Source organism: Pseudogymnoascus destructans, assembly GCF_001641265.1.
Source record: "Pseudogymnoascus destructans isolate 20631-21 unplaced genomic scaffold scaffold_25, whole genome shotgun sequence".
In the NCBI taxonomy this organism is placed as follows: domain Eukaryota; kingdom Fungi; phylum Ascomycota; class Leotiomycetes; order Thelebolales; family Thelebolaceae; genus Pseudogymnoascus; species Pseudogymnoascus destructans.
Genome location: NW_020167544.1, coordinates 28,169 through 42,352, shown reverse-complemented (window position 1 = coordinate 42,352; position 14,184 = coordinate 28,169). Strand labels below are relative to the sequence as shown.

Below are 14,184 nucleotides of genomic sequence, written 5' to 3'. Positions count from 1 at the left end.
ATTTACATCAAACCCCTTAAAAGAACATGGATTTAATGTGTTTTGTTTAAGCGTAGCTGCTGTCATCATCTCCCATCTTCACAACATGTCTGCTTCAGTCCCATACCATATCTGAATAATATACAACCACTATTAAGAGAGAAGAAAAAGATCGGTGAGCTGAATTGCCAGCGCATATATTATTGTCTTTTTGTCTGTCTTCGGAGCTCTCAACTCAAGTACCCACATTACCACATTGCTCCCAATTCCTTCCCATTTCCGTCCTTCCCTTCCTCCCTATTCGCCCTTCCTTTTAATCCATGAAGAAAGTATATATCAAAATGAGTGTGTGACGCCTCTAGGTCATGTAGCTTCGTTGGAAAATTCATCGCGTCCAAGTTTACATCCCGTATAAAACGTGTATCCCCCCTCGTGGCTGCACTCCTAGATGCGCCTCAAATCTCAGCAGATATCACACTCTACATGAGAGCGATAAGACCCATAAGGACACCAGCGAAAGCCACAAAGATAGGCTTGTTCAAGCCAGCGTTGTTGGGTTTTGGGATGGTGTTTGGGATTGGGGTGACCCCTGGCGTAGATCCGCCATGGGTTGGCTCAGGGCTGCTGGAAGATGGCTTGGAGCCACCCTCGGAAGGCTTAGATCCAGATGGCACCATCGTGGTTGGGACAGGGACAGTTGGCTTAGGGACAGTTGGCGCAGGAGCAGTTGGCGCAGGAGCAGTTGGCTTAGGGACAGTTGGCGCAGGAGCAGTTGGCTTAGGGACAGTTGGCTTAGGGACAGTTGGCTTAGGGGCAGTTGGCACAGCTGGGTGGGAGGTCAGAGTCCGAATGTTGGTCTCGGTGACGGGGTGGGTCTTTGTGACAACGATGGTGTTGGTGTTGGTCACCGGGATAACGATGGTGGAGTTGGCCGAGATGGTGGTCTTGAAGGTGACCGGGCAGGTGGTCGTGGTGAAGATCTTGGTAGTCACAAAGGTGGTGGTGATGGCGGTTGTGTGGTCAACAACGGTAATTGGGACCTTGGTGACGATGGTGGAGAACGAGGTCTTGGTGAGAGTCACTGGGATGCCGCTGACGGTCGAAGTGACGGTCAATGGGCAAGGAATGATCTTCGTGATGAAGTCGATCTCAGTCACTGGCACAGTGGATGGATTGGCGGTAACGACATTGGTAACCGTGGAAGGGACCTTGACGGGGATGATGGAGGTGGACGTGTAGACCACAGTGATGACCTTGCCGGACTCGGTGATGGTCTTGGTGACTGGGCACAGAGAGGTGGTGAACTGAGTCTCAACCGCGGTGGTGGTGGCGGTCGAGTCGGGGCCCTTGACGGTGACTGGGATGGTGGTGTGGATCACTTTTGTGACAGTCGAGGTCGTGGTGAAGGTGATGACTTGGGTGGTGCCATGCTTAGTCCTAGAAAGTTGTTAGAATTGTTGACATTTCCTCGCTGAATGGCTAGGTGCAATGGTATAAGGACACACTTGGTGGTTGTCACAGGGCATTCGGTAACAAAGGTGGTGGTGATGTCGGTGACGGTGCTCGTCGTCACATTCTTCTCATGGGGCCAGCGAGGCTGGAGGACGGCCTGTCCGGACACAGCAGAGATGGCAAGAGCCGCAAGAGCGAAAGTGGTCTTCATGTTGATGAGCTTCTGGGGTGAGTGCTTGAGCTACTTGAAGAGGATCAACGAAGGTCTTGAGAGTAACCGTAGCGAAGGAGTTACTCGGAGGACTGGAAGAAGACTGGCAGTGGATTGGAATTGAACGTAATGAGGAAAGAAAAGAACAAAAGAGCAGGGAGGAGAGGGGGGGCTCTTTAAGGCAGGGCTTTCAAGATGGGAGACAGCATAAATTCACCTTGGTCTCACCTGTAAACGTCGAGCGTCCGTTTTCTGCAACTTACCGTGGAGCTTTGTCACCGACATACCGGAATTGAAATCATTAGTTTGTGCGGGAAAGAAGTACCAACCCGATCGCAGTTGTTTAGATCTATACGGGTGCTGTTCTGAAGTTGTCTTGCTGCTGTGGTGGTGAAGATGTCGTTGGCTCGAATGTGGCTGGATGTAAGCTGTTGTCTGTGGGTTAGTTTGTCGTTTAGCGCGTTTACCGTGCAGAGTGTGGTGGTACCTGACAATGGGACGAACCAGAACGTTCAGGTCACTAAATTTAGTGTGAGTTAGTGAGAGTTAGTGGATATTTTAGTGGAGGTTAGTGTGTGTAGCCTGGAGTGCGGTATTTTTAAGCAAGCACGATGGCCCACGGCGCTAGCTTGGCGCGGAAAGACCAGGGCAAGGAACAGTACGGTACGAGCATTCAACCACCAATGGCTTGTTGAGGTGTCACTGGAGCCATTTGTTGTCTCCACTGCTCTCCACTGCTCTCCACTGCTCTCCACTGCTCTCCACTGCTCTCCACTTCTCTCCACTGCTCTCCACTGCTCTCCACTGCTTTTCCCGTTTTTCCCTCAACAGAACCCCAGTCGACCTGAGCAAGGGCTGTACAGTCTGCAGACTACTGCATGGTACAGTCATACAAGCATCAGTTCTATCAACGCCCTACGAATGAGTATCGCCGCTTCTAGATCCCCGCCGATGACGATGTTATGGGAGGTAACGACGTCGGGCTGCCACGACAACGAGGAGGGGCGCTCTGCGGTGAAGAGGTGTACATGCTGGACGGGACGGGCAGGACGGAGCAGGAGACTAGACAGACTGAAAGTACGGTCCTGTCTTCTCGATACGAGCTCTACTGACGGGATTAGATACGATGTCCGTCACCACTACCACTCGCCTCACCTGCGTCGCATTCGACTAGACTCTCCCACACCTCGAAGTGGATGGCAATGCCTCTGGAAACAATGGGACAGTGGCAACAACCACCACCGTCAGCTCTATATTGCCGTTTCCGTTGCTGTGGCTCACCTCCTGCTAGCACTGTCTCTGTCCATCGCTAGGGACGAAGAGTTGTGTCTGGCTCAGTGTCTGACGTTTCTTCATTTTTCCCAGCCCCGACTCGCTCAATGTCTTGCTTGCTGGCAGTACATGCACAATGGTGGACTCCGCAGCACACACAAGATTTCACGCACACAGAACATCCCGCCGCTTTCAATGCAGCGAGGCGTGCACCACTGCCCGGGAACATCAATACATCTACGATGGTGACCACTGAATTCAGACTCCGACTACCTGCCCTACCTGCTCTCCACTTCCTTCTCCACCGAAAATCCCCACCCCCACACCGACACGGGAATTCGCATATAGTATTATCTCGTTAAGTCGATGTAATTGGTCATGTATAAATATATCGAGTTATAGTAATATCGAGTTAGAAAGTGATCCGAAGTGGACCCGAAGTGGACCCGAAGTAGCCCCTCAGCTAAACCATCCATCCATCCAACCTGCCTTGAACTAAGTCATTAGCCTGTTTGGCTACAAATTGCCTCTCCACGCACTCTACGGAGGTGTTGTTCATAAGTTTTGTGAGTGGGTCATGAGATGACCGGGGGTTGGGCATGGGTTGGAGCATGGGTACGCGTAGGCTTGTTTGTACCTTTTTAACGCGTCAAAATTCCTACTATTGTATTTTATATGTAGGAAATTCATACTCTTTCAATAACTACAATGCCTCATCTTACTCGCGATGAGCGGCTTCGTTGCGCACTACTACGCTCCCTAGATTGGGAGTTCCAAAAAATTGCAGCCTATACAAGAACGGCAGGCTTGGTATGCTTGCCAGGGCCCTCCAACTCCGAAGAAGCGTTCGGGTAGGCCACTTATCCTATCCGATGAGCAAGTTCAAGAGGTTATTGAGTTTATAGCCTCATCTCGCACGAATAGGAGTATGCCATATACAAATATAATACGCATTCTTAATATTCCATGCTCACGGCTTGTCCTAACCCGCGCTCTGTCTGTGAGAGGCTATAATCGACGTAAGTATCCCTCTCTACTTTACTACTATATAGACTAATAATTATTAAGGAATTGCTATGCGGAAGCCTATTATCTCAGAGACAAATCGACAAAAGCGACTTGCATGGGCTATTGAACATAAGGATTGGGTACGGAATGATTGGACTGACGAGACGTGGGTAACGGGAGGCCGCCATACTCGTACGTGGGTTACTCGAAAAGCAGGGGAAATGTGGGATGAACATGTGTTGTAGATAGAGTACAACGGAGAAGGTAAGAGACTCCTATTTACTATAGGATTTACTAACAATCCCTAGAGGTTGGATGTTCTGGGGCTGCTTCTCAGGTGGTCTTGGAAAGGGTCCTATACTATTTTGGGAGAAGGAATATGGGAAAATAGGAGCTGAGTCCTATATGGCTCATACTGTCCCTCTAATCCACGGCTGGCTATGCCTACACCCAGGCCTTACATTGATGCAAGATGGAGCTTCAGGTCATAGAGCAGGTGCAACATATGAAGAGTTGAGATCCCATGGTATTTGCCCTATAGAATGGCCCCCGTATTCACCAGATCTCAACCCAATTGAACGGGTGTGGCATATTATGAAGAATTATCTACAAGATAATCATCCAGAACATATGTCCTATGACCAGCTCCGTGTAGCTGTTAAGGAAGCGTGGGAGCAAGTTGGAGAAGCTGAGCTTAATGCTCTCCTTAATAGTATGCCTACACGTATGGCAGCAGTAATTGCTGCAAATGGTATGCACACAGAGTACTAGGCTTATAGTATAGTTTTATATAGGGGTTTAGGTATCTACTCTACTCATTATTCTATAGAATTGATTGCTCTCACACTCAAGTGTTCGTGACGCGTGAGAATCGGTACTTTGGCCAGAATTGCCAAACCAGCCTATGCAGGGGGCCCTAGCCCGACCCACTCACAAAACTTATGAACAACACCTCCGTAAAGAGAGCAAAAATGATGCTAGATCCATGATGCTACTATTCTTAGATTCTAAGAACTCAATTAGAACTTAGAGGGCTTGTATAGCGTTCTGTATGGTAAGCACAGGACGCTAGGGCTCCTCATCATAATCATCTTAAGCATCGGAAACCTGTATATATAGAGCCATCGCCTCCTGTAGAATTGTGTCCTCATCTAAGCCTCCCTCCACCTCTTGTATTCCCTCCTCTGCTAGATTCAAAAAGATCGAAAGGTCTATAGCGTCTGATATATGACTTGAAAGGACACAGGGCACCCAGCTCACAGTAATAGCATATGAGAGTGCGAGTCGGAGGCTAAACGGATGCTATCCTATAGGTCTACTATGAAGGATACAAAAAAGATGAAGGGGGAACCCCATTGAGTCTGTTTCCTTAAGTACCCGAAACGGGCCTGACTCGGTTATCCCAACCCTAGCCCTGAACCTTCCACCGCAACAGGTCGGCATCGACCCTGAACCCTACACCCTTACCGTCCCCCACTATAGTGTAACTCGCTATGTGCTCCTCTACTGGTTCGAAACCACACCGAGTCAGATTTCATGCTTGTAGTGACCGTAACAGTTCTGAGACAGGTTCTTCGAGTATCTAGGTAAGGAGGCATCCTTACACTACCCCCCGTCTTAAGAGAGTGCTTTGTCTGCGAAGCACGCCACCCGCCTATAGTCCGGAACCCATCCGGGTAGCCTCTGTGAGCTAGGCGTTCTTTGTCGTAGGGTTGGCGCGCATGGCCACATTAGTGACAACCGCATTGGTCTGATGTGACGGGAGATGGAAAAATAGTCCTGGGGCAGTAATACCATATCAGCTCCGTCTGGTATGCGACTACTCTTTTTTTCTTTGTTCGATCTCTGGCTTAGTGGTGATGGTCCGAATGAGCACCGGGAGATATCCGCTACAGGTAGGCGTCAAAAGTTCCCCATCGCACAAGGAGGGTGGCTGCGCTAACCCGATTCGGGTGTCATTGTTGTAAGCCAAATCTGAGTTCAGAGCTTCGCCCGCTATTTGAAGTCGTCAGGTCTCTCCTCTGAAACGTCACCGAGTCACAGTCGATGGTGTAACGGTAGTTCTCCTGAGTCGTTCCGGTGTGGGATATTATTTAAGTACGGCCGTCCCCGGCAGGCGTGATCTTTTTTGTATAATGTAAGGACACGGGGCACCCAGCTCACAGTAATAGCATATGAGAGTGCAAGTCGGAGGCTAAACGGATGCTATCCTATAGGTCTACTATGAAGGATACAAAAAAGATGAAGAGAGGAACCCCCGTTGGGTCAATCTCCTTAAGTACCCGAAACGGGTCCGACTCGGCTAACCTGCCTTCACCCTGACCACGTGACCATGAATTGTCCGACTCAGATACCTTCCGTCACTGAGGGAGGGAGAGGAACCCCCGTTGGGTCCTCAAGTACCCGAAACGGGTCCGACTCGGGTAACCTGCCTTTACTCTTATCATGTGACCGTAATCTGCCCGACTCAGATCCTTTCCGTCACTGAGGGACAGGCATCCTTACACCTAAAAGGTGCTAAGAAGTGCATTAGAATCCAACTAAAAGCCATAGAACTCAGTATTGTAGCCATTAGGGTGCCTGTTAGCAGGGCTAGGAAGATAGACTTGTTTGCCATCGAAGCTCTATGATGTAAAGTTCCGCTAAACTGCCATCTATGTCTTGGTGAAGTAGAGGTGCTAGGGGGTCTTCTTATAATAAGTCCTATATATGGCTGATTACTATAAATATTACTATAATGCTATTAACCTATATGCTCGCCATCTAGTTCTTGTAATGCAATCAGAGCATTCTAATTGGCCAGTTTCGGATATATAGTGTGCGATTATGCTAAGAATTATAAGGGAGTCAGGAGAAGTCTAGAGGTAACTGTAAAGTGGGCTTTTAAGAGAGCTGATTGTACGTCATGTTTGATTTGTTGTTTTTGAGCCTACGAGCCGTATGTATGCAATGTCTAGGTCTGTATTGTTAGAATAGAGTTTAGTTGCTAGTTATCAATCTCTAGATTAAGGTAGTAGAGTAATGCCCTAAATTCCAATAGTGTTGCCATATAGAAAGGGACTCTACAAGTTGTAATCCATCGTACATATAGCTGCTTAACAACAGTAGGGTCTAAGGCTTGAGTTGTAATAGTAGAGAGATAGCAGCGTTTATAATTCACATCCTTAGCTTTATCAAAAGCATTAGCGATGCTGCTTTCAAGATACCTAAGTAGAGGGATACATTGATGTCGTGTTCTTTTAGGTGCCTTGTAATAACCATCATTCTGCTAGACTTAAGATACTCTACAATGCTATATTAACCTGCCCAAGTGGTTACAAATGATATTGCAGCAGCTAACAGGTGTATGGTCCTAGACCTTTGAAAATCATTTGCTTGTAGTTGTTATTACAGAGACATAGGAAGAGGATAGTGTACGTTTAAGTACAGGCAAACTTAGGGTTTCAAATCGTTTACTGTCAAATCACTTACTGTCATGCTGTGAAGCGCATTAGATAGTTGTGAAGTTATTATAGTAATATATAGCATATAACTAATTATTAATTGATGTTATTTGAACCCCTTGTTTCGAATTTTAATCCTTAATACTAGCTATATACAGCTAGTATTAAGGCTTAAATACTAGCTGTATATAGCTAGTATTAAGAACTAAATACACACTAGATCTGTATTAGAATTTGAAATACATACTGACTTAGTATTGCCTTATACAATACAGACCTGTATATAGGCCATATACGGCCCGTATTGCTAATACTGTTTAATACACTGCCTAACCCTTCTTATTCCACCTCTAAACCCCACCTATTGCCCCTACATTAACATGTTGTAAAGCTTGAGGCTTTTTAGCCTTTCTAATAAACCAAAGAGGAAGTTGATCTGTATTAACACAAATGGCTACTAATATACATGCTTTGTCCTTCTTCTATCCTAGAATTGATCATGTTATAAAGCCCTTTAAAGGGCTTATCCTCTAGTAAAGCCTAGTCTCATCTATGTTGTAAATATTGTCCTCTAAAAACTCCCCTATAATAGTTTGTATAGCCTTCATTTGTTTTTCTATAGTGACACTAATAGATCTAGCTTCACTATATAGAGTTTGATATAATATATTATGCTATTGTTAAAACTTTATGATCTATCTATAGCTAAATTCTAGCATAGGTAGTCTATGGTATTGTAGTAGCTGATTCTAGATAATCTCCACCTTTGATTGTAAGATTTCTATAGTTGTAATGCTGCTACGCTCTTTAATAAGACTCTACTAGTTATAAAGAGCAGCTTCTAATTTAGGCTAGGTGACATCATAGTTGTAATGGTGGGTGCACCAGATGTGAGAATCTAGCCACCCAAGGAAGGGATGATTTTACTAAGACAACACACTGTCTTAGGAAACAGAGCCAAAGGGTTGTAGCTTAGACTATTCCACAACGCAGCAATCAGGTGTGTGATGTAGTGAAGTGGTTCAGACAAGTTGCAACAAATGTTGAGTCTGGGGAACTCAGGGGTAAGTCAGAGGTTAACACCTCACTGACTTTTCAGAAACAAGGAGTAACAAGATGAATGCTTGGAAGCTTGTAAAAGACGTGGAAGTATGTGATAGTTGATTTACTGTATTGCCTGCTTGCCCTTTCTTAAGGAAAGGGCAATCCTATTTATGCCAAAGGAGTGTAGTTCTCTCATTTTCCATGACTTTCCATGACTAACCAGGCTTGGTAAATGTATTAGAAATCAAGTGCGACCCACAACTAGCTTGCTAATCATGTAGTGAATGTAAGAGAATCCCATAGAACCATCTCTTGGGTTCCTAGCCTATAGGAAGTGAAAAGGAGGTCCAAGGTCAGAGTACCTATAGATAAATTATGTCATAACTTAACCAATCTTGTGGGTAACTAAGGAGCGATGACGTGTAATGAATCATAGAGGGTTGTAGAAGCTTCTAGAGCTATCGTTCATGTTCCTAGGCCTCTAGTTGGTAGAGATATGCCATGTGGTAGTATTGGCCCACCCCCTTAAGGAGGAGATTTTCTTAATAACTTGTTCAATGAGTGTCCAAATGATATGCCGTGATGTATGTAGCATAAACAGATGTAGTAGAAGAGTTTGCAGCAATTGTTGAGTAGTATTGCTTCTGTTGTTGGTGTGATAAGCCAAGATATGTATGGTGACTTGTAGGTTTGAGGAGGAGATTTCTAAGTTTGCTCTTGAGTTTGATAGCAAACTGAGTGCAACGAATGTCAGTATGACAATAGTAACGCTAAGCTTTAGAGCTGTTTGTTTCTAGAGTATTAGGAGTATTGTCAAGGTCTGAAAATATAGAGCTAAAGGATTCTAAGACTGTAGATTGGCTAAGTTGACGATTGTATTGCTCAAGGAACCACTATATAGTAGCCTTTTGTGTAGGTTTCGGATAGTGAAATCGATGCTAGGTTCAGAGGGCTTTTCGCTGTTTGAGAGTCATAGAATAGAGCTTTTTCAAAGGCATTTTGAAGGTATTCTAAGAGTAGTCTAGTAATTAGTTTAAGTTGATAATTGGGAAAAGGGACTTAATATCATGTGTATCGTGGTTTGTATGACGAATGGAAGGATCTAAAGAAAGTTATTAAGTTATCTAAGCAAAGAGCATTCGCAGAAGCAAACGGCATTCGCAACCACCAAAATTTGTAGATACCACTACATAGTAATTTATATGAAAAGGTACTTAAGTTGATTCAACTACTTGTAATTCTCATATCTGTCTCACTCAAACTAGCCCTCACTCCCACTCCCACTCCCACTCTTACTTTCACTCTCTACCTCTAGATCTGGAATTGGATCTTGATCCTCTAGAGGAATTGGATTGCCAGCTTTTTTTTTTTTTTTAACAAGCTTTTACCCTCTTCTTATAGAGGCGTTCTTGCTTCTAGGCTTTAACTCCTGCCCTATAGAGCTGCTTGTAGGCCTAGTTAGTAGCCTAATGGGCTATCTAGGCTTCTTTAGAAGCCTCTTTCTCTGCTATCGCCCTGCCTTTTCAGCCTGTTGAGCTTGTGCATCCTCTACCATTTGCTGCTGTTTGCCATATTCGATGGCCAAAACCACCGCCTTCATATAGCAGGCTTGGTATGCTTGCCAGGGCCCTCCAACTCTGAAGAAGTGTTCAGGTAGGCCACTTATTCTATCCGATAAGTGGCCTACCCAAATGCTTCTTCGGAGTTGGAGGGCCCACGAAATTCATTAAGAATGACCTTTCTGATTTTTATATCGTAAAAACGAAGCCTATTGCTCTACAGCAGGTTCAAGCTTAAGATGAGAGCGTTCTTCAAAAGTGGTTTCATAATTATAACGATTTTATCACAACTCGGAATATAGGAGTAGATTCTATATGGAATATGGACGAGACTGGCTTTCAAGTTGGAATTCCAGGAGGTGAAAAAGTGATAGTTCTACACAGTGTTATAGAGCTGTATACAGGAAGTCCTAAGAATCAAGCTTTAATTATAGTAATCGAAGCTGTGTCTGTAAGCGTAAGAGTTACTCCACCTATACTCATTATTCTAGGCAAAGTCCACATGGACTCGTGGTACCATCCAAGTCTTATTAGCATAGAACGGGTTCTATTATCAGAATTAGGATATACGAATGACCAACTTGCTATGGAGTGGCTTGATCACTTCATTTTTTACTCTTTAAGGGCCTTCGTCTAAGCAATTGTAAGGAGCTTATTATGTCCTCCACGGCCAACTCGTGTGCGATTAAGTCGAGTAATTGATGATTGAAGCGTTGATTTTGATACTTTGAAAATCCGGCTTGCGGCAGCAACGGATTCAGATGGGTTTGCCGCAAGCCATTCACGAGCATCGGATAGAATAGGGTCTTCCATTTCAATTACATAGTTGTAGTATACAAATTATAAGCTATAGATATGTTGGGGCTATGGATGGGGATACGATACGAAGTGGCGGTGAGCATCAGCCGTTTGCTTCCGCGAACGCTCTTTGCTTACCCCGACCCTATGCAATAGGGTCGGTTCCCTGTACTCCACCTTTTCTTGACGGACGGAAACCAGTTCTCGATCCAGCGCACGGATGGATGGATCGGCTGGCCATTCACTATCCACCGTCCACGCTGAAAAATACGTCCACAACGCCCATATTGCTGCTACGTCAGAGAGGCAGCGTCAGGCAGTGAATTGTTATGTGAGATTTCCTCTCATACTCCCTATGCTGCTGAGCGGCGGTGAGGTCTTGACCTGCACAACCATACAACGGACGAACAGGTCAGGGCAGTCCAACAAACATCGTCGCCGAGTGACCTCTCCACCATCTCTGTATCGCCAACCCCCTTCTCCAGACCAAACCCCCGATACGCCCCCTCTCTTGGCGAGGATCTTGCTCTACGGTACAAGTAGGCCAATACACGATCCCAAGCCGTGTGCGTCCGCCAGAAGGATCTGAAGCGGCTCGAGCTTGGGAAGCAGGAATTCGAACCGAGGCCCGTGAGGCCCCTGAGGCCGGGTGGCCCCGATGTGGAAAATCCGGAATCGTGATAAGAGAGGGGGGGATGTACATAATAGCTTCCCCTCTTAGTCTTTTGTCACAATTCGATGGGGGGAAAGATGGCATGATGTGAGAGGAGTAGGGCTGAATTCTCAGTTCTCAATCCACCCTTTCCCATCCCATCCCAGCAACCGCTCCCACTTCCTTCAGCACAAAGTAGCATAACAAGCCACCTCCACACCCATACCCTCGTGGTGTCCACCAAACATAATTTTTAATTTTTTCAATTCCCATTTTTCACACCCTCCCCTACATAAAAAAAAATCTCGATTGGCAACAAAACTCAAAACTCGAGCAATCCGGCACAAGCACGCACGGACACAGCGTTGCCGTCTGAGACAACGCCGCTTCCGTCGTTCCGAGGGGTTGTGTGGGTGGTTCGTAAACAGATGTGGCGGGAAAATGTATTTAAAAGGTAAGTGATATGCCGTCATAGCTACGTCGATGGGATTGAAATCTCACTCCGGCCTATTTTTCGGCGCTGAGGGTGGAATTGTGGGGAGGAGTGTTTGTTTTGAATTGGTTGCTACGCACTGTTGTGCACCACCACAGCACAGTACAGCGCACTCTCGACCGATCCAACACCCAACAGTAAGTGTAAGTTAGTTTTCTTTCATGCGCACCCAGCAAAGTCTCCAATTTAACAACACCAACCCGGACGAAAGTCAAAAACAGTCTCACTGCGGTAACGGAGTGAACCGCGTTTGCGGCTGTGTGGGGCGTCTCACATCGGATACGGTTGATACGGAATTGTACAGTACTGCGGTGCTATAAGGGAACTGACTGCATGCGTGCTCGGTTCGAGGGTGATGTGATTGAGGATGATAAGGGGTGATGGAGGCGTTGGGGAGTGGAAGGAGTGTAACAACCGCCTCAATCACGATGAGCGCTACTTCATCTCCCACGTTCTCGCTTTCTTCGCCGCGTCTGACGGAATTGTCAACGAGAACCTCCTCGAGCGCTTCAGCAGCGAAGTCCAAATCCCAGAAGCCCGCTGTCTTCTACGGTTTCCAAATCATGATCGAGAACATTCACGCCGAGACATACTTCCTCCTCATCGACACATACATCAAGGAGTAAGCTCAACGCACATACCTCTTCAATGCCATTGAGACCATTCCTTGCATCAAGAAGAAGGCCGACTGGGCAGTTAGGTGGATACAAGACAAGGATTCTACCTTTGCTCAGCGTCTCGTTGCCTTCGCTGCCGTTGAGGGTATCTTCTTCTCCGGCTCCTTCGCCTCTATTTTCTGGCTCAACAAGCGTGGCCTCATGGCTGGTCTGACCTTCTCGAACGAGCTCATATCCCATAACGAGGGCCTCCACACTGACTTCGCCTGCCTCCTCTTCTCCCATTAGACACCGCTCAAGCAAGCAGGCCGTCCAAGGCGTCATTACTGAGGCTGTCAGCATCGAGCAAGAGTTCTTGACTGGGGCACTTCCATGTGCGCTGCTCGGCATGAACGCCAACTTGATGAAGCAATACATTGAGTTCGTTGCTGACAGGCTGCTGCTTTCTCTCGGCAACATCATCAAGCAGATCATATCACTAAGCGGATCACTTTTCTACTACCCTACCACTTTAAAATACAATTGAATCACCATAACGTGTAATATTTATTAAAACTACTCAGAATCAAATGAACTACATATATCTATACCCTCTTGATAAGTTCGTGCATTATGACCTGACTAGCTTTATGATAGGTATCATCTGTCCTAGAGTGGTTGTTACACATGCCAATTGATGTGGTAGAGGCTAGCTATTCAGCCTAGGAATCGAGAATGGGCTATAGCAATTGTTTGTGTTAATAGTTAAGATTTCGACATTCCTCTATTTTTGGTAGTTGAAGGCAAAAACCACCTTGCTAGCTAATACACAGAGGGTGGCCTTAAGACTAGGTTATTAAACTTACTTCTAATGGATGGACTAACAATGAGACAGGTCTAGAATGGCTAAAACACTTTGACAAACACACTTGTAGTTGTACATATCGAATGCTAGTGCTAGATGGGCATGAGAGTCACAAGTCAGCTGGTTTCCAAGAGTATTTCAAAGCTAATAGCATTATAATTCTTTGTCTACCTCCTCACTCGTCCCATGTAACCCAACCACTTAATGTTAGGTGTTTTAGTGTTCTAAAATTTAGGATTGGATTTCCATTAGTGGTTGTTAAGAAAACGTGTGTTAAATTTAGTAGGTAGTAAACTTAGGAAAAGTGACCTGCTTGGTGATATGGTCCGCTTAGTGATAAACCACGTTATATAGGCCAAAATTGTAAGTTACATATAATTCTAATGGTATAACGTAACGTTCACAATGGTGTAACAAGCACTATGGCGTAATGAGCACTATGGCGTAATGAGCACTAAAAACTAAGTCTTCTAACTTCAAATCAATTATTAACTATAATACAACTAAGTGCAGTGTTGCCAATAGTGCGTCTTGGCAATATATTGAAATGAAATTCCTATATTGTATTACAATCATATGGCAGAAGACCATATTGTATTACAATCATATAACGTTAATAAAGCTTGGCAATATAATATACTGCAGTCATACAATGAAGAAAAACAATATAAATCATGTGATTATTTTCATATATAATATCGCATGTTATTGTATTATATTGAAATGACAGTACTACTCGTCGCTCTATGGAATGTTCGTAATATGAAGCCACGACTTCAAACACTCTAAATACTCAATAGTATCAACTCCTA

The 14,184-nt window shown here is 45.3% G+C and overlaps 3 protein-coding genes across 3 annotated transcripts; all 3 read right to left on the bottom strand.

Annotated features, from left to right (window-relative positions):
* Nucleotides 1-37: 37 nt before the first annotated feature.
* VC83_08108 (uncharacterized protein) lies at nt 38-2,047 on the bottom strand. Its single transcript, XM_024471669.1, has 2 exons — nt 1,485-2,047; nt 38-1,416 (listed from the first exon to the last, which is right to left on the bottom strand). The coding sequence occupies exons 1-2, from the start codon at nt 1,640-1,642 to the stop codon at nt 459-461; spliced, it is 1,116 nt and encodes a 371-aa protein (XP_024320628.1). The 5' UTR covers nt 1,643-2,047; the 3' UTR covers nt 38-458.
* Nucleotides 2,048-2,315: 268 nt separating this feature from the next.
* Nucleotides 2,316-2,949, bottom strand: VC83_08107 (uncharacterized protein; the record flags this gene model as incomplete). Its single annotated transcript, XM_024471668.1, has 4 exons — nt 2,316-2,497; nt 2,562-2,747; nt 2,798-2,850; nt 2,924-2,949. The coding sequence occupies 4 exons, from the start codon at nt 2,947-2,949 to the stop codon at nt 2,316-2,318; spliced, it is 447 nt and encodes a 148-aa protein (XP_024320627.1).
* An 8,925-nt stretch (nt 2,950-11,874) lies between these two features.
* On the bottom strand, nt 11,875-13,113 carry VC83_08106 (uncharacterized protein). The gene has a single exon (XM_024471667.1). It carries the CDS (start codon nt 13,000-13,002, stop codon nt 12,421-12,423), a length of 582 nt encoding a protein of 193 aa, XP_024320626.1. The 5' UTR covers nt 13,003-13,113; the 3' UTR covers nt 11,875-12,420.
* Between the last annotated feature and the right edge of the window lie 1,071 nt (nt 13,114-14,184).

Bases quoted from the DNA above. Each gene is read 5' to 3' on its own strand.
- VC83_08108 (XM_024471669.1), bottom strand. From the start codon at position 1,642: ATGAAGACCACTTTCGCTCTTGCGGCTCTTGCCATCTCTGCTGTGTCC. The intron at 1,417-1,484 runs GTGTGTCCTTAT...ACAACTTTCTAG, and splicing joins TGCCCTGTGACAACCACCAA to GACTAAGCATGGCACCACCC.
- VC83_08106 (XM_024471667.1), bottom strand. From the start codon at position 13,002: ATGATCTGCTTGATGATGTTGCCGAGAGAAAGCAGCAGCCTGTCAGCA.